The 24,750-nt window shown below is 40.1% G+C and overlaps 1 protein-coding gene across 1 annotated transcript; it reads left to right on the forward strand.

Annotated features, from left to right (window-relative positions):
- The first annotated feature begins 1,912 nt into the window (after positions 1-1,912).
- On the forward strand, positions 1,913-5,486 carry LOC137249453 (protein YIPF1). The gene is made up of 4 exons (XM_067780968.1): positions 1,913-2,534; positions 2,597-2,797; positions 2,868-2,960; positions 4,830-5,486. Exons 1-4 carry the CDS (start codon positions 2,067-2,069, stop codon positions 5,142-5,144), a joined length of 1,077 nt encoding a protein of 358 aa, XP_067637069.1. The 5' UTR covers positions 1,913-2,066; the 3' UTR covers positions 5,145-5,486.
- The last annotated feature ends 19,264 nt before the right edge of the window (positions 5,487-24,750 follow it).

Below are 24,750 nucleotides of genomic sequence, written 5' to 3' on the forward strand. Positions count from 1 at the left end.
TTTTTCATCTATATACGTTTTCGCTTAAACTTTATATGAACTGCTAAGCGACAAACTTTAAATACACCTCTGAAATTGCTACGCATAAAATTAGTACCACTAAATTTCAATACGCATTATACTTAGATGTAACTGAAATATATTGTTATGGTTTCGCATCTTTAATGGAGCAGTAAGGAAGGCAGTCGGCATGATCTATTGGTGCTCTGTAGCTAGTCATGTCGGCTGGGCGGGGTTCTTGCCAACCTTACCGTCCTGCGCCATAAACAGAAAAAAAGTTCCTATCATGCCTTTGAAATGGTCACAAAGCGCAGAACGCATTCAAAACGATTGAAATTCAAATAAAAACGACATCGGGTCGAACCGGATGCCACGAACAGACCTTAACATTCAAATTCACAATTCAAAAAAATTCAAAAATAAAATAAATCTAACGCATCATTTCAAAATATTGCGGGATATAATAATACATCAATATTCCAGATTTTTGCATTCACCGGTTCTGGTTCTGGTTCTTTTTTTTTTTATGCTTTTATTACACTATTATTATTCCGTAACTGTGTATTTAACTTAGGTTCTAATAGTTTTGTTGGTGCACACCTACGTGACAGGCGTTGTCTTGAACCAACGGCTGAGGTGGTAGGACTGCAGGGCTTATCAACACTCATTACAAAATATATATGGTTTTCAGTGCCTATATAATATAATAATAAAATCGTACTGCGCCCGAAGTTGATGTATCAAATCAAATAAAAAAATTTATTTCAGCTGTCCCATGCTGCACCTTGTATCGTTCCGCCATCGGTAAAGCAAAGAAAACCAATTTTTAAATTTTACCACAGGCACTGGTGAGTTCTTCGGTGATGACAGCGTTAGCACTTTGGCCAGAATCGCGAATAAAAGAACTGTTAACGATTTTCGGTTACATAATGTTCTGGGTACTATTTTACCGGTAACGCTTAGAATCGCACCGTTAACGAACAAAACAAAAAACTGAAAAAATTCGATTTAGAATTGGCTTCCATGTGTATTAAATGAAGTTCGCTGTGGTTGATGAAAAAATAAAATTTTTTGTGGTATGGCTGGCAATGCGAAGCCTTGTCTTACATAGCGATTGTAAAAAGTGAAAAAGTTCTGATACGTCCACACACAAAACACACTCAGAAGATTTTGCATTCACGAGTTAAAAATTGCTTCGTTGTATGCATCTACGTCACACTTGACTTCTTTAGCGAATGAAAGAAGGAGAGAAAAAAAAAAGAGCTAAAGGAAAATGGCTTAAAATTGCCCATAAAAAACAGCTGAAGTAATGTTTACATGCGCAACGCGCCATCTTCTATATTTCTATCATGCATCGCCAAATCACACACACAAGATTGCGCATTGCACATTTAAACAAAAGATCAGCTGTTTTTATGGGCAATTTTTACGTCATTTTCCTTTAGCTCTTGTTTTTTCTCCCTTACAGTCAAGTGTGACGTTGTTCCGCAGAACGAAGCAATTTTGAACTCGTGAATGCGCAATCTTCTGTTTTGATGTGTGCATACGTCGAACCGATATTTGCAACCTTGCACATGATAGATATTTGCCGTCTTCCAGTGAGTTTTACAGCTCCGGCTCACGCTCAGTTTTCACGGGAATGCTCTGGATCATTGAGGGACTTGAAAAGCAAATGTGAAATTTTCGCACATGTGAAATGTGATAGGCAGATGTCGCCGCTGTTTTTCATTTATCTCATACGGCGAAGGGCTAAGCAGCGACATCTATTTTTGAAAAAGTAGGTTTATTAAAGGCCGCGTTGCCAACCTAAAAAGAAGTAATTAACAAATTATCTGGCTCACAAATTGAACCAGACTTCTATCTGGATTTATCTGGCTCAAATCGTTGTTGCATTTACATGCAAAATTATTTATCTGGCTCAAGATTTTGCCACCGGATGACGGCAATTATCACTGATTTGTCAACGCCAAAAACCGAAAAGCAGCCGTTTGAAATTTACGTGCCGTGGAAAAAATAAAGTTTTTACGCATATTAACAAGTTTTGTATAATTCTTTAAATATAAAATATGCAGTCAAGTGGGTCCGATGATTTACTCCAATTTCGCGATTACAACAGTGCCAATAGTGTAAGCAGTCCACCAGCACAAATAAATGTAAATTCTCCAAGCCATTCGTCTGGCGCTGCAAGTGGTGGAGGCTTTGGTAATAATGCGCTCAACGATTTAATTTATGATATGTCCAACTCCGCTGGTATATTGGGTGATGTTGGTGTGGGTAGATATGCCGGTAAGGCTGATGCTGGTGCTGTAAGCGGTGGAGGCGGTGTAGATAACGGCGTTGATGGACCTGCAAGCAACAAAGTATCCTTCCTTACGATGGAATATTATCAGCAATTCTTTAATGTAGACACTTTTGTTGTATTGGAACGTATTGTGAATTCAATGATACCGAAACGTGCTAGTGCAAATTATTTGCGTTCAAATATTGGACAAAATCCTGATTTGTATGGCCCCTTCTGGATTACTGTAACGTTGGTAAGTAGCTTATTGTAAATGTATGTTCTAAGTCTTAGTTAAATTATGTATCTTGATGGCAGATCTTCTCGATTGCTATAAGTGGTAATATAGCAAGCTATTTGCAGCACGCCAATGATAACTACCATTGGCGTTATAATTTTCATTTGGTATCTTATGCTGCTACTTGTATTTTCATCTATGCCAATCTTTTTCCAATGGCGCTTTGGGCTGTATTCAAGTATAGCTTGAAACCAATTACTGATGATGTGGAAACTGAAAGTGTTAGTATGACATTTGATATACTATTTAAAACCAAACAATCTCAATATTTGATATTTTACTATTCCGCAGGCCGACTACTCCCCTTCTTTATTATCCCTAATGTGCATCTATGGTTATTCACTCTTTATATATATACCCGTATCCGTGCTTTGGGTCATACAGGTTAGTCACATATGTATAAATCAGCAGCTGGCAACAGTTTTGGCTGCACCAAATTATCTGAATGGAATATTCCAACTGTCTGCAGTCAAGTGGTTTTTTTAAGTGATAAATTTGCTAGGCATTTGAAAGAGACTGTTATTCTTAGGTCTCGATGCTCTGCGATCTTTATTTAGATCTATAGCGATTGACCTTTCAGTCTATTACTGTATGTCACATTCCTACACGGTTTGGACTCATTCTAAAGGGTCATAAAAACTCTTTTCAGATATGTTGAGCCTTGAGCGGGCGGCCGTCGTGATGTGATGGTGCCGCGGGTACTACACGTAGTGTCTTGGGTTGAATTCTCGGAAAAAGCAACACCAAAAACTTTAAAATAGGTTTTCTAAGCAGGGTTTGACAAGCATTCAAGGTATTTCTGTCATAATATGCTTCTCGGCAAAATATCTGTCTTGAGGATGCCATTCGAGTTCTGCATATAACATGTAGGTCCCGCCCGCAAATTTGTAAAAAAAAATAATAGCAGCACGACGTAAGTTGAAAGAGAAGCTCGGCCTAAATCTCCTCGGATGCATATCGCGCCTTGTATTTTTTGTTTTGTTTGAGTATTGAGCATTCAGTATCACTTTTAGCTACACAACTGACACCAACTCAGTTGAATTCAACTGGTGAAACTCTAGCGACCACAAGTTCAAGAAATTACCTTTCTCAAACTACCAACAACAAGGTGGTCATACTAAATCGTGTCCGAGATGGCAGGTCTTGTGCCTGTTCTTATTGTGTTTTTGGCAGTGTTTCGCTCCATGCAATATGTGCGACCACTCATAAATTGCCATCAAAATCCTCTAACGGGAGTCCAAGGAAACTTGCTGTTTCAACAGGGTAGTTAGAGGCGTTGGTTCCCCCAGCGGGTTCGGGGATCAGAATATATCCGCGGTAGGTATGCCTATCGTAACAGGCGACTAAAATACCAGATTCAAGGGGCTGTGTAGCGCAACCCTTCAGGTTGCCAGCGCAATATATAGCTTCTCCAAACCCAATTGTCAACCTCACCTATCCGCGGCGAATCCTGTTTCACTAACAGACGAGGCTCTGGCTACCCCAAGCTCCTCATGGAACTTGGGGGTGGGGAGGGAGGGAATGACCTGAAGGTTTAATGTGCCCATATAAATCGTTCCGGAGATAGTCGGGCTAGCACCTTAATGGCGCTGTGTTACCGGAGCTTACCGGATCTGTATCCGGCAAAGGACCTTTTTGTGATCTTTTTCTTATACGGCTGAGCTCCCAGGTGCAGTATATCCTTATAATTCTTGTGGAGATGATTTCATAAGTCCCCAGGAGGCGGGGTATTTTCAATCAGATGCCTGTTGGGATGCCCAGGTTTCTGGGTTTTGTTCAGCATTTCATTTCCCTCCCTTATGGGGAGTATTCTCGCCTCACTGTATAAATGGTGTTCTAGTGACATAAGAAGACAACCGTAGCAGCTCTGAAAGGGGTGGTTTGACATGCTTATATTCCTCATGAAACTTGGGGGTGGGGAGGGAGGGGCCAATTAAGTAAGTGAGGCAATTATTAGACAATCCGGCTACTACCAGAATGTGTACCAGACTTAATCCGACACAGGACTCCCATATGCATTACACTCCCCAAGCCTATGGCACTCACCGAAAAACCAGGGCTAAAAAACCGATCACTTTTTAAGCACGAAGTATACTCAAACTACACGTAGGAACCGCCTGACTGTCAGAGGTGGATCTTTTGTTACATTTTTTGATATACAACGTTATCAAAAATGTTGTCAACGCTTAGAATGACCTTATTCCTACAACATGAAACATAATTCATTGTTTTTTTTTTTTGCCATTATTACAGATAAGTTTACTACAATGGCTACTTGTTATTACCGCGGCTCTACTCTCTGGCTCTGTGTTAATTATCGTACTTACACCTGCTCTGCGTAATTCTAAATTATCTTTATTTCTCATAATTGGCATACTTAGCGCTCATTTTCTCTTGGCTGCCGGTTTTATGTTGTACTTCTTTCATGTACCGAGTAATTCGTTATCCAGTGCTCCGATTACTGCTGCATTACAAGCAGCTGTGACAAGCGCGGCTGCGGGCGTGGTAAAACATGTAACACCCCTTGCTGTTGTGGGAAATATTGTGCAGGGTAATGGTACGCAATAGAATAGCATATAGAGGAGTACTATATAAATTTATTTACAAAAACACATACATACATATAAGCGTATGTATGAAGTGCATAATTGTTTATTCATTATATTATTTGTTGATTTGCAATTTGTTGCTTTTGTTATAAATAAATATTATGTACTTTCTGCTATTCTAGTAAATTGAGAGTAGCAGCAAATACTTACATATGAGTGCAATATACATATGCCACAATATCTGATAATACCAAATGTTTCATTCCAAATGTATATTATTTAATTGCCATTTTTATATAGAAAATGAGCTCTTCTAAGTTATGGATTATGAAAATAAAGAGTATAACTATACTTAAAATAATTCCGTTTTGTGACTGATTTTTAAATTTAAGTAAAGCAATATTTTGATTAGTTTTTACTTGCTCGTGCAACGCACATACGACTTTTATCTAATTAACCTAATTCCCATTTATATTTGTACGTCTGTTCCTATATTCTGCAGCTTGTGTTAACAATTTTTTTGTTCACTACAAAGGTTCGTGCAGTCCATGTCCATTTTAAACTTATGTTAGGACAAAAATAAAAAAAAAGTTTTCCACATAACTCTCCTTCACGCATTTGTCGTTGACAGCGCATTGCCATTTAGTGCAGATAATTCAATTTGAATATTAAACACTTTGTCCAAATGCTATGTAAGTAAGTTGCCTGCGTTTTGTATTTGAAATCTTTTTTTTTTAATTTATCATCGTCGAATTAAAGCGCAACACAATAAAAGCCAACAAAAATCAACCCCAAATCCTTTTGAACTTACCAAATCAGATTAAGTTTTATATAAATAAATATATTTTGAAAATTCGAAGCAATTTTCGTTTGTGACCTGCTTTTCCAACCCTTCCGTAGTGTTGTGCTACGCATGCGCGCCGTTATTGTTTTGAGGGTTTTCTTTTTCTGTTTTCCACTATCAAACTTTCTATTTTGTGCTTTACCTCAATAGCTTTCTTTAATACTTTTTTGAATATTGACGGAAATTTCCATTTTAACAAACAATCACCAAAAGCATTTACTCGCAGGAAAATCGCTTTGTTTATGTCGTAAGGGGTTGTAACATGTTTCCACTTCGTTGATTAAAATTTGGTGTGAAAGTTGATTTAATTGGTTTGTGCCAGCAAGCACAGTGGATCGGTTTTGTTAAAACAGGAAACAAATTGCATAACATATTCAAGAGATTCAAGGTGGTTGTTAAGTAGAATACACAGTTTTATAGCTTCGGAGCTTCCGCGACCCAATTATGAACCTCACGTACGCGAGGGGAATCCTGTTACAAATATGAGTGTATCATAGACATATTTAATAGGCGAGGCTCGGGCGACCCCAAGTTCCTCATGGAACCAGGGGGGGGGGGCGTCATGGCCTAGAAGGTTTAATGTGGTCAAATTAATCGTTCCCGAGATGGTGGTGTTACCTAATGTAACGAATTTATCAGGGGGCCTACTCTGTATTGCGGTGCGAAAGAACAAATACGCGAAATCGCAAAATCGGTACTCTGTATCTTGACATTCGCAAAGATATTTTGACATTCGCATTCACATTTTGCCCATTCGCAATTTTTCTCCCTTTTCGCACTGCCGGCACTCTGTATAGCGAAAGCGAATGTCAAACAGCATTGATTTTCGCATTTTTCTTGCTACAACTAATAGGCATTCGCATTGTTCAAATATTTAAGTATTAATTGATGATTTTATAAATTGATATCTTTATATTCATTGTACATTCTTTTAAAAATATAGGGCAACTCCAAAGACTAAACAAACACAAAAGTAACAATTTGAAATCCTAGTGGACTTCATGGCAACACACCCAGATTTGGCCAAAGGGTTACTTAAAACGCCCAACGCAAAGACAACCGCCAATAATTTATGGAAGAGAGTAACTTCCCAACTAAATGCAACTCAACCAAAGCAACTCAATAAAAGTCCTAAACGAGATGAATAACAATTTGAAGAATATTTCCAAAACCATGGGAATTACATTTCAAAATAGAAAAAAAGCCAAGGAACAATTTGTCCATAATCAAAGAATGGACCGTGAGAATTTAAGAATAAAATTAACGGTCACTTCTTCCGGTTCAATATCTGAACTGGGAGGATTTTCGACATTGAACATTATACAAATATTAACAACAATAAGCATTTGCACCACTTTTGTTGGAGCATAATGCAACTGTGTTGAAGCCAAAAGGCAGCGAAAACGACCTTTTAAAACACGAAAAACTCTCAATTAGTAATGCAGAAGTGGAGCGAATTTTCAGCACCATGAACAATGTTAAAACAAAGCAACGTAACAGGTTACACTCTCAGCTCTCAGGGACTTAAGAAGTTAACTCCGCAAGCATTATGAGGAAAAAACGACACCTGAGAACTCAGCCGTATGTAGAAAAAAAAAATCACAAAGGGGTCCTCAGAGATATCCACCAAAACGCGTCGGACTTCTGTGCCTGGAGAACTCTAATTTTACAGTCAAATGCTCTAAACTCACAGTAGGGGAAAGCAACCACCCCAGGGAGATGCGCGCCACTCTAGCTCAACTTATATCTGGATACTGTAACATGTTAAACTCGTACCTATCCAGAATCAACCCTGACAAACATGACACCAACTATCTTTTCAATTGCAATGTGGAACTAACGCCTCTAAAACCCCTTTCTTTATGGTCCACCCCTGATGAAACTGCAAGTTTCCTCGAAGTACTCCACAAAAAAATAACACTCAGAGGAGTGTCTTTATCGCTATTCCAACAACAACGTCTTAGGTGGTCATATGACAAACAATTATATATATGTATGGTCTTATGCTGGAAAAGCGACTTCCGTGCCAAGTACTGTTGCTGTGAAGGAGCGTCTTGTTCATACGCACCAACAGCTGATCCAGGGGACAAGTATAGGGCCTCCTATGAGAAATTAGATAGGACATACGACTACTGCCCCCAACATGATATCAAAATACCGCCTAGATACGTCAATTTCAGGGTGTGGAAGGAAGGGGTTTGGTCCCACAGTCTCCCTACGGGTACACTGAATAAAGTGCTCGTAGTGGCACAAGGAAGTTTGCCTTCGAGAAGCTAACACCACTCGGCTTTCACATCTGCTCATTAAGATAAATTTTCCACCTGACCATATCGGCGAGCAGTGAGAGTAAATAAAGGACACTGCTTATATGGCCACGCTGCCTACGGGTTCAACACCTCGCAGTATATTGTAGCGAAATCGCAATACGAGGAAGGAAGAGATACCCCTACTTAGAAATAAAAACTTAAGGTAGAACGGTGTCAGTGGGAGGAGCTTCAAATGATGCTGATAGGAATAATGCACGAAAATTTTATTAAAAAATCTGGCGGCTGACGAATGGTTTCAAGAGTGTGCTAAAGGTTTCGAGGGAGCACTTCTCATTTCTAAATAGCGAGGGAGAAGACGAACTCAATACCCCAATCGGCTTCCCACCCGACTGTGATGAAGTGAAGTGAAAATGGCAACATGCGGGCTAAAGAATAGCATGGTGCCGGATAACGACGGACTACCCGGTAAGATATTCAAACAGGGAGGTGAAGAGCTTTTAAAACTTTTAAAAGAGCAAGCATATATTCCTAAATAAGGTCGGACGAGTGAATGCTTCCAGATTGCGATTTATGTTTGCTCTACCCAATCCTAAAATAAAGGCGATATCGCAAACTGCGCTAACTGAAACGGAATAGTTTTGCTTGATGTCGCGGGTAAGGTGCTATCTAGCGCATTGGATTGGATTGAAGCCCATTTCGATGAAATGAAGCTCAAAGTAAAGGAACTGATTGCACCTTAGCAGCGTGACTTCAGATCTGGTAAATTTACTATTGACCCCAACTTCACTGTACGTCACCACCAGCTCAGTTAGGATGTTGAGGGACCTATTCGCGCTATTCGCAACCAATCGAGGCAGCATAAAAGGCGCTCCCTCTTAGGTGATTTCTTCAATCAAACGCAGAAAAAGATAATTCTAGCAGCAGATCTATTCCGATATCGTACAATACATTAAAATAGCCTATAATTGCTGGCGCATGCTGACGATACTAACATCATTCGCTTTTAGAAACGCGCCGTAAGTTCTGCTAATCTGGATTGCATAAAGAGTTAAAAAAATGGGTCTTGCGGTGAGTGAGGACAAAACGAAGTACTTGTGCTGTTGTCCAAGAAAGAATTGCTCCACTCTTGTCTTGGAAGCCATGTGTCACTACAACAGTTTCGAATGACCAACTTTATTGAATTTAGTTTAACGAATGACTTCATTTACATTTCATAAAATGATATAACTTAAGCTCGAAATAATATTTCAGTACAAATTAAAGAGAGAATGAATATAAAGAATGAATGAGTAGATAATAATAGAAGTGAGAGGACAGGGCTGCCAATTAACATGAAAGTGCACGATGACAGCTCGGCCTCTCCTGACATTAACTCGTCCCGAGTTACCCTGGTTCGTAATCATCTTCAGGGTCACCATCCTCATCAATTTCCGGAAACAGGGCACACCAGGGCTTCATCTTATCTGATGTGGCAATGGTACTGTATTTTCGTTGAGAACGCTGCATGCCCTCCAAATCTTCGATAACATATCGGTCGAATTGCAACACTTTCTTTACGACATACGGACCCTTATACTTAGGTTGCAATTTTCGAGATTCGCCTGTACTCTCTGGCGGTGCTTCAATGAGGACTAAAGATCCCTCCTCATAGGGCACAGGCTTTTTATGCTTTGCATCGAATTTCTCTTTCCACTTAACTCTTACTTTTTCGATATTGCGAATTGCTTCATCACGTCGCCCTTGCATATGTAGTTCATGATCGTCTGCTTGTAATGCTGCCAATATCTTATTTCCGCTCAGGTCACGCAAAGGGAAATCGTAAACCAGGTCAATGGGTGCAAATTTCGTTGTTGCATTCACCTTTGTGTTTAGTGACCACTGAAGCATCCGGATGTGTGTGTCCCAGTCCCTTGCATCACTGCTCGATGTTCTCAAATACGCCAAGACTGCTTGATTGACACGCTCTGCGAGGCCATTTGACCGTGGCGTTCGCTCTGCCACCTGAATGTGTTGAATATTGTTTGCCTGACAAAATGTACTGAATGTAGCTGACGTAAACGCAGTACCTCGATCAGACACAATTCGTTGTGGTAAACCAAAATAAAGAGTCAGCTGATTTAATGCGTCCACTACCGGTTTCGTCTTCGTCGAACGTGTTGGGCAAACTGCAGTTTACCTCGTTAGTGCATCGACAACAACAAGCACATACTCGTAGCCACGTCGGCTTTTCACGAACGGTTCTAAATGGTCTACATGGAGTGTCTGGAATGGCAATTGCGGTATATCCATCGCATATAATTCACACTCCTTACGCCGTGGCTCACGTTAGTAGCAACATTCGATGCATGATTTTATAAACCCCTTGACAAAATTCCGCATCCTCGGAAACCAAAAATTTTGAGCAATTCTCTTAATAGTTCCGTCAACACCAGAATGTCCAACGTCATCATGGCACATCTTCAGTATACGCCACCGCATCCCCTTTGGAACGACCAGTAATAAGCACTCGTGTTCACCCTTTCGATACAGTCGATTTTCTTTCAAACAGAAACTTGTAGCCATGTCACCTCGTCGGCCATCAACATCATTCTGCAAACTATTAACAATTTCGCTTAACTTGACATCTTGCCTTTGCATCGTACAAACCCAGTCACTGGTGGTTAATGTTAAAACCTTAGCACCAAAATCTCCTACTTGCTGAGCTCCATCAACGGGCGAACGACTCATGGCATCGACATGGCACATCGATGACCCATCGCAATGTACGATCGTACACTCATATTCTAAAAGTCTCAAGAGCCAACGCGCTACCCTTGGTTTCATTGGTGTGGACGATTTCGCCGTTGTGATTGCCTGACAATCCGTAACAATGGTAAAATCTTTTCCCAATAAAAACGTTCTAAATCTATCGCAAGCTTCTACAACTGCCAATACCTCCAATTCATACGCATGGTAATTCGCTTCTTGTAGAGTACATGCTCGACTATAATACGCTACTGGCTTAAAATCGTTACCCTCTCTCTGTAGTAGTATAGCTGCGATGCCAATACTCGATGCATCGGTATGAAGTTCGTGCTCTTTCGTAATATTATAGATTGTTAGCACTGGTGCTCTGGCAATTAAGTTGATTAACAATCGAAATGCTTCTTCACAGTCTGTACTCCATTCGAATTCGACGGTCTTCTTCGTAAGATGGGTGAGGGGCCTAGCGATGTGCGCATATCCAGGGACAAACTTCCGGAAAAACCCAGTCAATCCCAAGAACCTACGAACTTCTAATTGATTGCGTGGAGTTGAGTACTCCTCTATGGCAGACGTTTTCAAAATTCTTGGCCTAATGCCACTCACATCGATTTGATGCCCTAAGAACGTTACTTCGTTTTTCAAGAAAGAACACTTTGATAACCTTAATGTCAAACCCTCATTCTGAATAATTTTCAAAAATTCTTCTAAATAGAGTAAATTTTCTTCTTCAGTATCTGTGGCGATTATTACTTCTTCTACGTAACTGACAACTGCTTTCTTTAAAGGTTCAATTAACTGTGACATCATTCTCTGGAAAGCGCACGGAGCATTTCGTAAGCCGAATGGGATCCTGTTAAATTCAAAATGTCCACTGGGCGTTACGAATGCTGTAAACTGTTTAGAATTTTCCTCTACCTCAATTTGGTAATATCCAGACATAAGGTCTAATGTGGTATAAAACTTCTTTCCAGACAATGTTGCCAGAACCCCATCCACTGTAGGCATCAACCACGGCTGCTTTTCAGTCACTGCATTCAGCCCACGGAAGTCTACGCAGAGTCTGTCTTTACCATTCTGCTTTCGAACCAAAACGATTGGTGATGCATACAGTGAATTTGATTTTCTAATGATTCCCAAATCCAACAACTCTCCGACTATATTTTCAACGACACGCTGTTTAGGGATTGGAATGCCGTATGGTTTTCTAACTACCGGCCTCTCCGACGTCAACTTAATGTCCATCTTAAACGTTTTGGACCTCCCTAGCTCATGCAACTTTTCGCCGAAACAATGCGCATATGCATTAACTAAATGTACCAATTCATTACCCACGTTCGTTAACCTTTAATGATTTACCAGTATCTAAAACATCACTACTAATTGCCATAACTCTACACGCTCCATTTTCAATTACAACCTTTCCCTTAGCTAGCACGTCGATTCCAATAAGTGCATCATGCATCATCACTGAATCATTGATAACAAGAAATTCGACCATACGTATGACGTCATCAAACTTAACGCGTACTATTATTTTTCCGTGGCATACAACTTCACCACCGGCAAAACCCATCAATTTTTCATTACACGGAATAACACATGAACCGCACTTTTCGGCAATCGACTGCTTCACCAAGGTTTTGCTGCTACCCGAATCAATGAGCGCTTTACACTTCACCTCTAATTTGCCTATAATTAAAATATCTTTACACAATTCCATACACATCTTTTCGTTATCGATTTTATTTATTATTGTCTCACTTTCTACACTTTGCTTACCAACCTCCTGCTCTTCACCTGCTATACAATGTACTCGATCAGTTTGTTTTGCTACACTCTTCGCTCTTTGCTTCGCACAATTCTTAGCTATGTGCTCTCTTTCCATGCAGTTGTAACATATCGGTCCAACTACGTTTGTTTTGTTAATATCATCCAAAATATGCGCATTAAAATTCTTTCATTTCGACCTTCTACATTAGCAGATAAATTTAAAAGAGATTGCAACAAATCTGCACATTTTGAAAACTTCATTACATTCAATGTTTTACGCAAATTGTTATCGGCTAATCCGTTTATAATATATCTACTTATTGAGCAGTCATCAATGTTCCCTCTACGACCTATAGCGAGCATATTATAATAATACTCAATCAATGTTTCACTCTCTTTCATTGTTGTATTCATCATGCGAATATGGGTATCAGCCGAATTACTTACGTATGGGAAATCTGTCAAAAATGCTGACACAAACTCCATTTCCTAAATGCTGGTTGAGCATCTGCCCATCGCTTTGCAACACCACTCAACCTACTGAGAACCGCAAGAATTACGAATGTATCGTCCCAGTGATACATTTCTCTCAACTGCTCAACTCTCTCAATGAACTGAATTGACGAATATGTATTGTCAGTAGGGTTGAAAATTGGCAGAATCGCTGCTATTTCACTCGGCTTATGTGTATATGTGTTTGTGATCGCATGCGAGCAGCTATCTCTCGCTGTCGAATTTGAAATTACCGGCTGTATGGCGTCATGCACAAAATGCGATCCATTTGACCCGTTTGTACCTGAATACGATGAAATTAGCTGCTGCGCTGTTGGATACGCTGACTGCGCAGTTGAATACGGCGACTGCGTTATTGCATATGGCAAAGTTGAGTACGAAAAGTATGGTTGCTGTGACGTTTGTGGCATATACGAGTATTGCGGTGCAAGTGGAAAATTCCGTTCAATTGGCGCCGAAAACGACGTAGGCAATGCTGTCGACGCTGGCGTTGTCACCGATGCTACTTGTGGCACGAACGCTACTGGCGCCTGTATGACTACGAGCGGCGCTGAAACACACGTTGCCCTATACAAATCACTGCAGTTACCTGTATTTGGTTCAAGAACACTTGATCCTCCTGGACGTATGGCCTGCAACTGTGCACTAAGCGTATATATCGCTCCACGTAGTGCGCTAACTTGCACCTCCAGCTGCGTCATGACCACAGCGTCGTCCCTGGACTGCTGCTCACTCTGCTTCAGATTTGCGTTACTTGCCTGTGTTACCGCTGCACCCACTTGCATATAAGGCTCCAGCATTGGCGTCAATAATGTTTCGTCTACTTCTTGTAATCTGCTGACCAACTCGGTTTTTGTGTCACTTGTCTTAATTTGCAGTTTATGCAGTATTTCTTTTAGGTCTACAACCGTCAACCGATTTAGGTCCATAACCACTTCTGAGAACTGTCACTACAACAGTTTTGAATGACCAACTTTATTGAATTTAGTTTAACGAATGACTTCATTTACATTTCATAAAATGATATAACTTAAGCTCGAAATAATATTTCAGTACAAAGTAAAGAGAGAATGAATATAAAGAATGAATGAGTAGATAATAATAGAAGTGAGAGGACAGGGCTGCCAATGAACATGAAAGTGCACGATGACACATGTTACTGTTGCCAGATACAAATTCGAGACAAGAAAGGACTTGTATATCTGGGAAGCTGCATTAACCGGGAGTACAATGCCAGATGAGAAAAAAACGGATAATTACTCTTCCTAGCAAGTGGTTCGTTGGACTGAGTAGGCAATTGAAAATCAAATCTTCTCTAGACGAACATAAACGACGATCTATAAGTTTTCACAGAGCTAGGAGTAATAGATGCAGGAAGACTTGATAACTCTTGGTGCTCTGAATTGGCGTCACTTATCCCGAAACACGTATATTAAGGGTCATGCGTCAAGCACATAAAATCATAGGAAGCTTCTTAGCTGCCCTTTCCACACTAATAAAGCGTTATGCGTAAACTTCTAGAAATGTTCGATACTCACATGTTGTTGTAGCAGTTACACTGGAATGACAGCCCTTGGTCGGGAAAAAAAACTCTAGTCGCTCCGGTACATAGAACCGGCTGCCTTGGGGTGTACGATAGCGGTTGTTATTGTTAAAGACCCACAAAAGAGAATATACATTTGGCAGATTTGTAGATATCTCAAAATGTCGTTCAGAACTCCCACTAGATCACTCTTTACGATACTGGACTACACTCTTGCAGTGCAGAGCAAATGGCGGCCAGAGTTAAAGTTCACAAAAATTATCTTAAGAAGCAGTCCCCGGTTTGTTGTCACTTTTCTGGACACTTGCTTGAAGTAAAGCCGCCTCCGACGCGCGATACGATTCATCAGTAAACTAACTGGCATATGGTGTGCGGGTGAGACGCCGAACAATTAGTGGGAATCACTTCCCTTGTCAACGAATGTCCGTCGAATGTCGTAATTGGAGTCCAACCATCACCTATGGCAGATAATGCACGTATCGAGTGTAAATCGTTTTCCACCTGTTCCTCTTCCTCTGCTTCCATAGGCAGGTTCCGATAGAAACACTTTCTTAGCCGGAGCGTCATCATCCATTCGCATAACATGACCTCGCCAGCACATCCGCTGCGTTTTAATTCGCTAGACGATGTTGATATCTGCGTAAAGCTCGTACAGCTCATTAAATCTTCTTCGGTACTCGCCATCGCCAACCCGTAGAGCTCCATAAATCTTCCGAAGAACTTTTCTCTCGAACACTCCCAGAGCCGCTTTATCTGATGTTGCCATGGTACATGCTTCTGCACCATATAGCAGGACGGGTACGATAAGTGACTTGTAGAGTATGATTTTCGTTTGCCGACAGAGGACTTTAGTAAAGTCAGTTTACTTTTCAATTGCCTACCTAGTCCAAAGTAGCATTTATTGGCAAAAGTTATTCTTCGTTGCATTTAAGAGCTGATGTTGTTGTTAGTGTTAATGATGGTTCCCAAATAAACGAAGCCTTGATGTGACCAACTGGCGTCAGTTGGCAGAGAGAAGAAGCGACTGGCGCGCATTGTTGGACGGTCATAACCGCTTAAACGGTTAATCCCCAATTAAATAAGTAATTAAAGCTAGAAGTCATGGATCCGTAAAAACACTCCCCGAAAGCTAATGCGAGTGCTACGGATATGGACAGGAAATAACTTGAATCATATGGGAATGATATTTGACTCCTCCAACCAGTAAAAATAGCCCAGGTGGTTAAGCACCAATTACTGAATGAGGGAATAATACCAGACAGCCGCTAGGCCAAGGACCGTTACTGGCTCGAAAAATGCTAAGCAGAGAAGTCTCTTCGCTCACCTGATTTTAACCTTATCTTGTCCACAACCAAAATGCGTTTAGCAATTAATGCAAGATAGAAGCTACATAAACCTTAACACATTCAACAAAACTTGTCCAACAACAATAATGCTCTACTTAACTCTTTAATACATTTCTCAAACTTACTTAAAATATTCAAAGCACAATCGCATCAATGTCGCCGGCACAAGCGTTGACCACAGCCTGCCATAACCAGACAACCTTTCCCATTTAATATTTATGAGCTCAACTTTTTTATGTTCACTAGTTTTTGGGTGGTCGACGACCACAACTTAACCGAACTGAAATTATTCAAATTACAATTTCTACCAGGCGCGCAGTAAATGCAGCACGGCTAATAACCAAGAATACCGAAAAACGAAAGGCTGATTGCCGTCAGAAGGTGCAAAGAGATGGAGGGAGTCAAAGAAAAGAGCTCAAAGTTATAAGCTGCTCACTCGCATGTCAGCAAGGATGGGTGCGGTCGCCTTAGTCAATGCCAAGCCAACTAAATTTGGTTTTGTGATAAAAGCGCTGCAACTTTGGAATATTTTAAAAGTTGATAAATGAATAAAAGTAACCGCACTAAGTAGCAGCAACCCTGCCGCTTGTAGCGAGCGCGCTTACCACTGATGGACCGTTGACGTGTCAGAAGCTGACACGGGTGCGCTGGATATGGAAGTTAATTCCGTTTGTATTATGGGTTGTAGAATTGTTGTACGCGTTGTTGTTGCTATTTTTGGTGGTGGTTGGGTTTGATTTGGGTACTGGCGAACATTTTATGTGCCAGCGCCTTTTTAGCTGCTGCTGCCCTCCGTGCAACTCAACTGCTTTGCATATGCAAATGCGTTGCAGCTCTAACTGTTTAACTGTTTCTTTCGTCATTCCCTGTTCCTGTTTTTGTTTGCTGCTTTCAAAGCTATGACAATGCTGCACATACAGACATCCAACTCGCTCGTGCGCTAATACTTTGCCACCCTCCAAATTGGAATGCAAATGATACGCGCGCCAAGTGCTCGCTCATCCCCCTTTTTTGCTTGACAAAGAAAAATAGTATAAGACATGCTTATCATGCATAATGAAACTTTGACTATCAACAGCATATACACGCACGTGCCGTTCTTTTGGGTTGGGTATAGTTGCAGTGCTTCCTTTACAAAGTTGAGCTATTGTGCTTTTTTATGGGTTATGTGGAAGCTCATTTCGCTCTATCAGTCCCCCAAAGTTTGGTTATGAAAAAAAGAATAGCACATGCCAAAGGAATGCCGATGGGAGCAGTATTGGATTTGTTCGCTTTCAAAAGACAAATTTTCGTCATATAGCCTCCTTCTCAAATTCGCAAGAAAGGGTTCCTAACTCTCGTTCTCAAAGAACATGGTTCGTTTGTATCGCTTTACAAGGCAAAAAAGTATCTCAGTAGTCTCTTTTAGTAGTCAAAGGCGGAAGGATTCTTTGGCTATACATTAGGAAAGTTTCAAGCAAGACCAGGTTGCTAAGCTGCGGGAAAAGGATGAACGTTGTCCACAGAGTCAAGCTGCTTTCGGTTGCAGCAATGTATGTGGGCGATGCGCAAAGGGAAGAAAGACGCCTGTTGAAAGTACGTAACGTCAGGCCGAAAGGCACGAGGATTAGACTGTAGGCGACAAATAATTCCAAACGGAAATGTCAATGATATTGGGAGGTTTCAAGACCCGGCATTATTTTATTCAGGAACAATAATGGTGGGCTGTTAGCCGTTGCCGCATTACCAAATATTAAGGAAGACTTTGATCTCGATGTTCCAACTCCCGCATGCATCTTAAAAATTTCTTTGGGCTAACCGTTTAAACGATTTTAGTCTTCTAACAAATCGCGTCAGCTACTTCTGGGTGCTTGTTCTGTAACTCGGATCAAAAAAAATGCAATTAAAGCTGTCAGCTTTTGTCTGTAGCTGTCTTTGGAGTCGAGTTACGGGAAAAGGTAAATTTTTAGACCTCGATGCAATGCGACCTTTATTTATATCTATTTTGCTTGAACTTTCAGCTTTGAGGCTTTTAATGTATTACAGTTTTCTACAGGGGTTTACTCCATATGACGAAGGAATTAAAAGTCACACCAGCTAGAAAGAGTCTCTGCCTTGCCAGAGCGACCCATTCGCAAACAATGTGAACCGGCATTTCATCCTCCAGCTCACAAAAGCAGCAGATTTGTGTATCGGATAGATTCAACTTACTTAGGTGATATCGTAGACTACAGTGTCCCGTATAGTGCCCAGTGAGTATCTTTAGGTCCTGTCCGTTAACACGATAACTTGAGTAAGTATTGAGATATCTTCACCAAATTTGGTACACGAGCTTATGTGGACCCAGAATAGATTGCTATTGAAAATGAGCGAAATCGGATGATAACCACGCCCACTTTTTATATATATAATATTTTGAAAAACACAAAAAACCTGATTATTTAGTAAATAATACACCTAGAATGTTGAAATTTGATGTGGGCTGATATTGAGACTCTTGATAAAAATTTGAAAAAATTGTTTAAAATGGGGGTGGCACCGCCCACTTGTGATAAAATCAATTTTACAAATATTATTAATCACAAATCAAAAATCGTTAAACCTATCGTAACAAAATTCGGCAGAGAGGTTGCCTTTACTATAAGGAATGCTTTCAATTAAAATTAACAGCCACGCCCACTTTTATATAAAAGATTTTTAAAAGGGTCGTGGATGAATAAAATAAGCTATATGTTTGCAAAGAAGAGCTTTGTATCAATGGTATTTCATTTCCCAAGTGGATTTATAACAATAAAAAGGAAAAATTCAAATTAAAAAAATGGGCGTGGCACCGCCTCTTCTATGACTGAGCAATTTTCTGTTTCAGGAGCCATAACGAAGAAAAATTAACATATCGTAACGAAATTGTGTACACAAATTTTCCCTATAGCAGGAAATATTTCTAGAAAAAATGGACGAGATCTGTTAAAGACCACGCCCACTTTTATATAAAATTTTTTTAAAAGGGTCGTCGACGAAAATAATAACCTATATCTTAGCGAAAAAGAGCTTTGTATCAATAGAATTTTACTTTCTAAATTGAATTAAAAATGGGTGTGGCACCGCCCCTTTTATGACTAAGCAATTTTCTATGTTTCGGGAGCCATAACTCGAAGAAAAATTAACATATCGTAATGAAATTCGAAAATAGCAGAAAATATTTCTAGTAAAAATGGACGGGATCGGTTAAAGACCACGGCAATTTAGATATAAAACAAGTTTAAAAGGGTCGTAGACTAGAATAATAAGCTATAACTTAGCAAAAAATAGTTTTGAATCAATGATATTTCACTTATCAAGTTTTATTGTAAGAGGAAATGGGGAGACATTTTTTTAAACGGGCGGTGCCACGTGTTATGTAGAAAAGTAATTTATCTGAAATGAAATGTACAATTAAAGTTCACGCTGAGTATATAATCACCCCTACTCTGCATTTCGATTGCGTTCCCGTTCTACGCTCCGCTTTAATTGAAGTTGGGTATCCTGCATTACGACGGAATCGCAACGAGAAGAGGAAGAGCAAATTTTTTTTTCGAAATCAGCTGTTTGGACGGAATGTGTGAACATTGGAACAAAATAAATTAAAGAAAATTTGTAAAAAAACACTGAAAAACTTTTATATTTTATTATCCACGCCATTTTGTAAAAAAAAAGCAATAGAAAATATTTCCGCAGTGTTATATTTTTTTGAGTGAAGTGCTTTCATAATTGTGTGTTTTTGTCGTTCTTTTGGCCAATTCCCTGCCGTGGCCACCAAGTTTTATTAAAACGGATTCCTGCGCGAATATAGTTGACATTTTCTGAATTTTATGGATGCTAATTTCATTGCACTGGCCTAAAATACTATATAAATATTTATTTATTCTTTCCGCAAGGATTGTTTACGTTTTCGCTTCACCTTCCTCTACTCCGGCAGCTTGCTTTGGCATATAACTGGACCCAACGAACAGACACAAATTATAGCTGTCTTTTATAATGGAATCAATAGGCATTATTTGTGGAGTTCGAAAGCAACGCATACGAAAATGGCCAGGCGAGAATGGAAAGGCATATATTGCGAGATCTGTGTAATCCATTTGAGATGGGTGACGAATTGTAAGAAATTGAACTTAAAAGTGGTAAAGTTTAATGACTTATTTTCTTATTTAGTTTCAAAAAAAACTTTCGACTTAATAAGGATGCTTTCAAGTATGTGTTAGATACTTTTGCGGGGCAAATACGACCAAGGACTTCGACACCGACATGTTGTTTTTGACCTGGAAACATATAAAAACAATTATCATCAAACCTTCTACGTTTCTTAACAAGTTTTACTTACAGAAACAGGAAAATGAGTTGCAAAGTTAGTTTATTCCTGTTTTTTTAATTTATTCCACTTCTGTTTTCATATTTATACATTTGTTTATTATTGTTATCACCAGCCATTTGCATTTGCATTTGTTATTTGCCTGCAGTCTTGTTATTTGTGTGACCACCACTACAACCATATATGGCTGTTTTTAATTTCGAATTTGTTGCTGCAGGCGGTTTCCGGTTTCCGTTTTCCGCGCACAACCCAACCAATGCGTGCCACTTGCGGCTGACGCTCTTGCCTTTGTGATTTGGGTATATCGTTCGTCCGTCGTTTAGATTGGTCATGCTATTGTTTAGCTTTTTTTCCTTTTATCTAATGTATGTATGTAGGTATATATGAATGTTTTTGTTTTCTTTTCATATTTGCTTGCGTTTTGAATTGTGCCTCATTTTGTTTTGCTAGCAATTAAAATATGAAAATGCGTGCTTTGAAAAAATTACGCCTGCCAGCTGTCCAAGCATTGCAAGTGTCAAAAATGTGTAAACAATGCATGTGGTGTAGTGTCGCCAGATGTTTATTAGCACATACTTTCTAATATGAATTGCGAGTGCAAGAATCTCTCATTCGCACTTCCATTTCACAGCATACACACATGCTTCATAGTCAGTAAAGGAAAAATGTTTTTTTTTTTGTTTAAAAATTAATTGGAAAAGTTGTATTGAATTCGTTTTCACCTCACATACTTTTCAGACAAACTTTTACACAGGCATGCACACACATTATGAATGCGTTATGAAAATGTCCTACCACCCATAATTAAGTACTCAATTTAGCACTCTCTTATGTGTGCTGTAAATCATTTAACTTGAAGCTCTCAAGTTAAATACGCATTTACACCCCGTTTTTCCTGCTGCCAGGTAAATTATTGAAGTTAACACGTGTGCTACTGTGTGCAGCGCATATTTGATTTGCATATAATTTTCTTAAGGGCATAAATTTATGTGTACATATTTCAACTTTGGCATTCACTTATGTATCTATGCATGCATGGAAAAAAAATCTTCCAACAAGCTATAACTTAATCAGAATGCGGTGATGCATTTGGTGTTGGTTGGGGCATACAGGGTTAAGGGGGAAATTACAACATGCTTTCAAAGTCAATGATATAACAAGTTAGGCTAAGTAAACTGTATTGCCCTTTGAAGTTATTATTCGGATGTAGAAGGGACACTGAGAAAACCCGAACCCACTTCCATCACTGCATATAAGTGGTAGCCATGCTAACAGGAGTTTTTGGTCCAGCAGCCGAGATAGGGTGATATTACACTCAGCAGTCGATATACTTTGCAAGCACTCATATTACCGTTCTTATAGCTAGTAATAGTTCAAATGGGAACTGTAGACCTCACCAACTACCTACACATACTCGTCTCACTTGAGCGAATTCATCAAATCTGAGAAACGCAGATAATCTTTTCGCTGCCTTCCCACTCCCAACTGTTTACCGTCAGTGGAAGAATTCTGGAAATCCGATCAAACTCCCCAGCGAAGCCCGGAACTTTGGCGAGGGAGCGTGACTTCGTAAGACAGCAAGACACACAAGTAAATTGCGGACTGAACCTAACCACAGACAGTACTCGTAGCTGCACAGCACGTTACTGCTAGACTTTCAAAGCTTCTTTCAGTCTCAAAAGGTGGAAAATATCTGTGCGGTCGGCAAGCATCTGTGCAGTTCGGGAACGAAACATCAAAACCCAGAAGGAATAAAAAAGGTGTACTCCAGGGTGGTGTCTTATCCCCAGTTTCGTTTAACTTTTACATAGCGAAGCTCCCTTCCCCATCAGAAGGAGTTACCATTTTGTCCTACGCCGATGACTGCATGATAATGGCTACAGGTCCTGGCCCATACATTGATGAGCTTGCCAGTTTTCTAAACTCACGTAATATGGCACTCTCACCGAAAAAATCCTCGCCGACCTTGTTTCCAACGTAGAAGGAGTCATATCCGTAAGCTCCATGAAGAAATTTAGGCCTAGAAATTCTAAAAAAGGCGCGCTTAAGATACTGTCGCTTCAATATATGTATGTATATATGGCCGTCCAACAAGACGCGCCAGTCGCTTCTTCGCCGGGCTAACTGGCGCCAATTGGTCACACCAAGGTAATTTTTCCACCTGGTCTTTACACCGGAGTGGGGACCGCCCTCTTCCTCTGCTTCCATAGGCGGGTTCCAATAAAAATATTTTCTTAGTCGTCACCTTTCGCATAACATGGTCCAGCCAGCGTAGCCGCTGTGTTTTATTTCGCTAGACTTTGTTGAAGGCTGCGTAAAGCTCGTCATTACTTAAATCTACTTCCGTAATAGCCGTCGCCTACGCGTAGAGGTCCATAAATCTTTCGAAGGACTTCTCTCGAACACTCCCAAAGCCGCTTCATCTGCTGTTGTCATGTTCCATGCTTCTGCCCCATATAGCAGGACGGTTACGATAAGTGACTTGTAGAGCATGATTTTCGTTTGCCGAGAGATGTCTTTAATTTTCAATTGTCTACCTAGTCCAAAGAGTGGTTCTGCTGGGTTTCAGAGCTGCTGTTTTTGTCGGGGCCGAAGAGTTGGCAAAGGAAGGTGTAGCACTTCTTAAATCGGCCGTATACGTCCCAATATCAAAAGCAGACAGGAGTTGCATATCATACATCAATAATAAAACGCGTGTATAGAAGCGTGGAGCAGGAAATTTATAAGACGTGCAAATCCTACGAAAATAGGCTGACACAGTCATGACGGGCATCGTAACTGGATACTACCTTTTAACGACACATGCTTAATAGGCCTTGTCAGTAATAGCAGATGAATAGAGGTTTGCCAGGTCCTGGAATACTTCTAGTATTTGCCAAGAAAACGGAGTTATTCAACAACATAAGTCCTGATTTCTACTTAGGAGTATTTCCTTTTGGTCGCCATCCACTATGTATGTGAGCTCTTTGTTTACCAGCCATTTCAACCTATCTAACTCAGTCGCATCCGAGAGTACTAAAAAAAAAAAGGCGTGATAACCTCCGAAGAGATTTAAGGCCGAACTTCTCTTCCAATTTGCGTCGTGCTCCTTTTAATTTTTCCTACAAATTGGCGGCCGACTCGCTAAAGCTCAAAAACGGCTTAACCGATTTCGGTAGTTTTAATTATTCAGTTCGTTATGATTCAAGGATGGTTTAGATACAAATTTATTGGAAAAGTAGGCTATGCCACGATCCTATAAGGAAACATTTAAAGTCGCTTTATCTCCGCAATTAATCGAGGAAGGTATCCAGTATTATAGAGATTCCATATTGGAGTGGGAGTGAGAATTGGAGTGGGGTGGGAATCAGAATGAGAGCGGATATGGTAGTGATAGTTCGAGTGGCGAGGAAAAGGGGTGAGAGCGGGAGCTAGAGTTGGAGGGGAAATGGAAGTGGGAGTGAGAGTTGGAGTTACAGTGGGAGTGGGAGTGGAAGTAGGGGTTTGAGGGAGGTAAATGGAATTAGGGATAGACAAAAATAAGAAGAAAAATTGAGGATAAGGTAGACGAAAATTAAATAGAGAGAGAAGACGGGAAGTGAGGCTCACGTTTTGAATATAGGCAAACCAATTTTCGGTCTGGGCAAAGTCTGCCGGGTACAATAGTACATTAACATATTGTCACGGATATTAGCATCACTAAGCTATACCATCACTAAGGCGATGCTAAGGCCATGCCAAGCAGTATTTACGTCAATAATCAAATCATGTATACACATATATAAGGCAGCCGAAAGAGATGTCACACACAGATGCATTTACTTATACGCCTATGTGTACTCGAGAGACTGTAAACTACAAACATTCTCATCAATAATTCAATCATTATGTATCTACATAAACGAATAAATAATTGCGTCTACACATATGTACGTATACGAGCAGTGGAGCGGCAATGCACAAACACATGCATATATCTTATCTGAGTTGTCACAAGAGAGGGCAATAATTTGTGCACGTAGTTGTGGCTGGCGATTTTGTAGCCGAAACTAACTAGTAAGTTCTGGAAATAGAAGAGCCTAGATGTATGCAGCGTAAACTATAAAAGTGGCGCAAGCGAGTAAGAAGTACTTCAGTTTGAGTTGAGCTATCAATCAGTTTGATTAAGCACGCGATCTGGCGGCCAATAGTAGAGTTTCATTTGAGTTATCAAAAAGTTTGGTTATTAAGCCAGCGAGTAACAAAGTATAAGTGTTATTGTGAAGTACTTTAATAAAGGCCATTTTTCCATTGT

This window comes from Eurosta solidaginis, chromosome 4 (genome assembly GCF_040869045.1).
Source record: "Eurosta solidaginis isolate ZX-2024a chromosome 4, ASM4086904v1, whole genome shotgun sequence".
In the NCBI taxonomy this organism is placed as follows: Eukaryota; Metazoa; Arthropoda; class Insecta; order Diptera; family Tephritidae; genus Eurosta; species Eurosta solidaginis.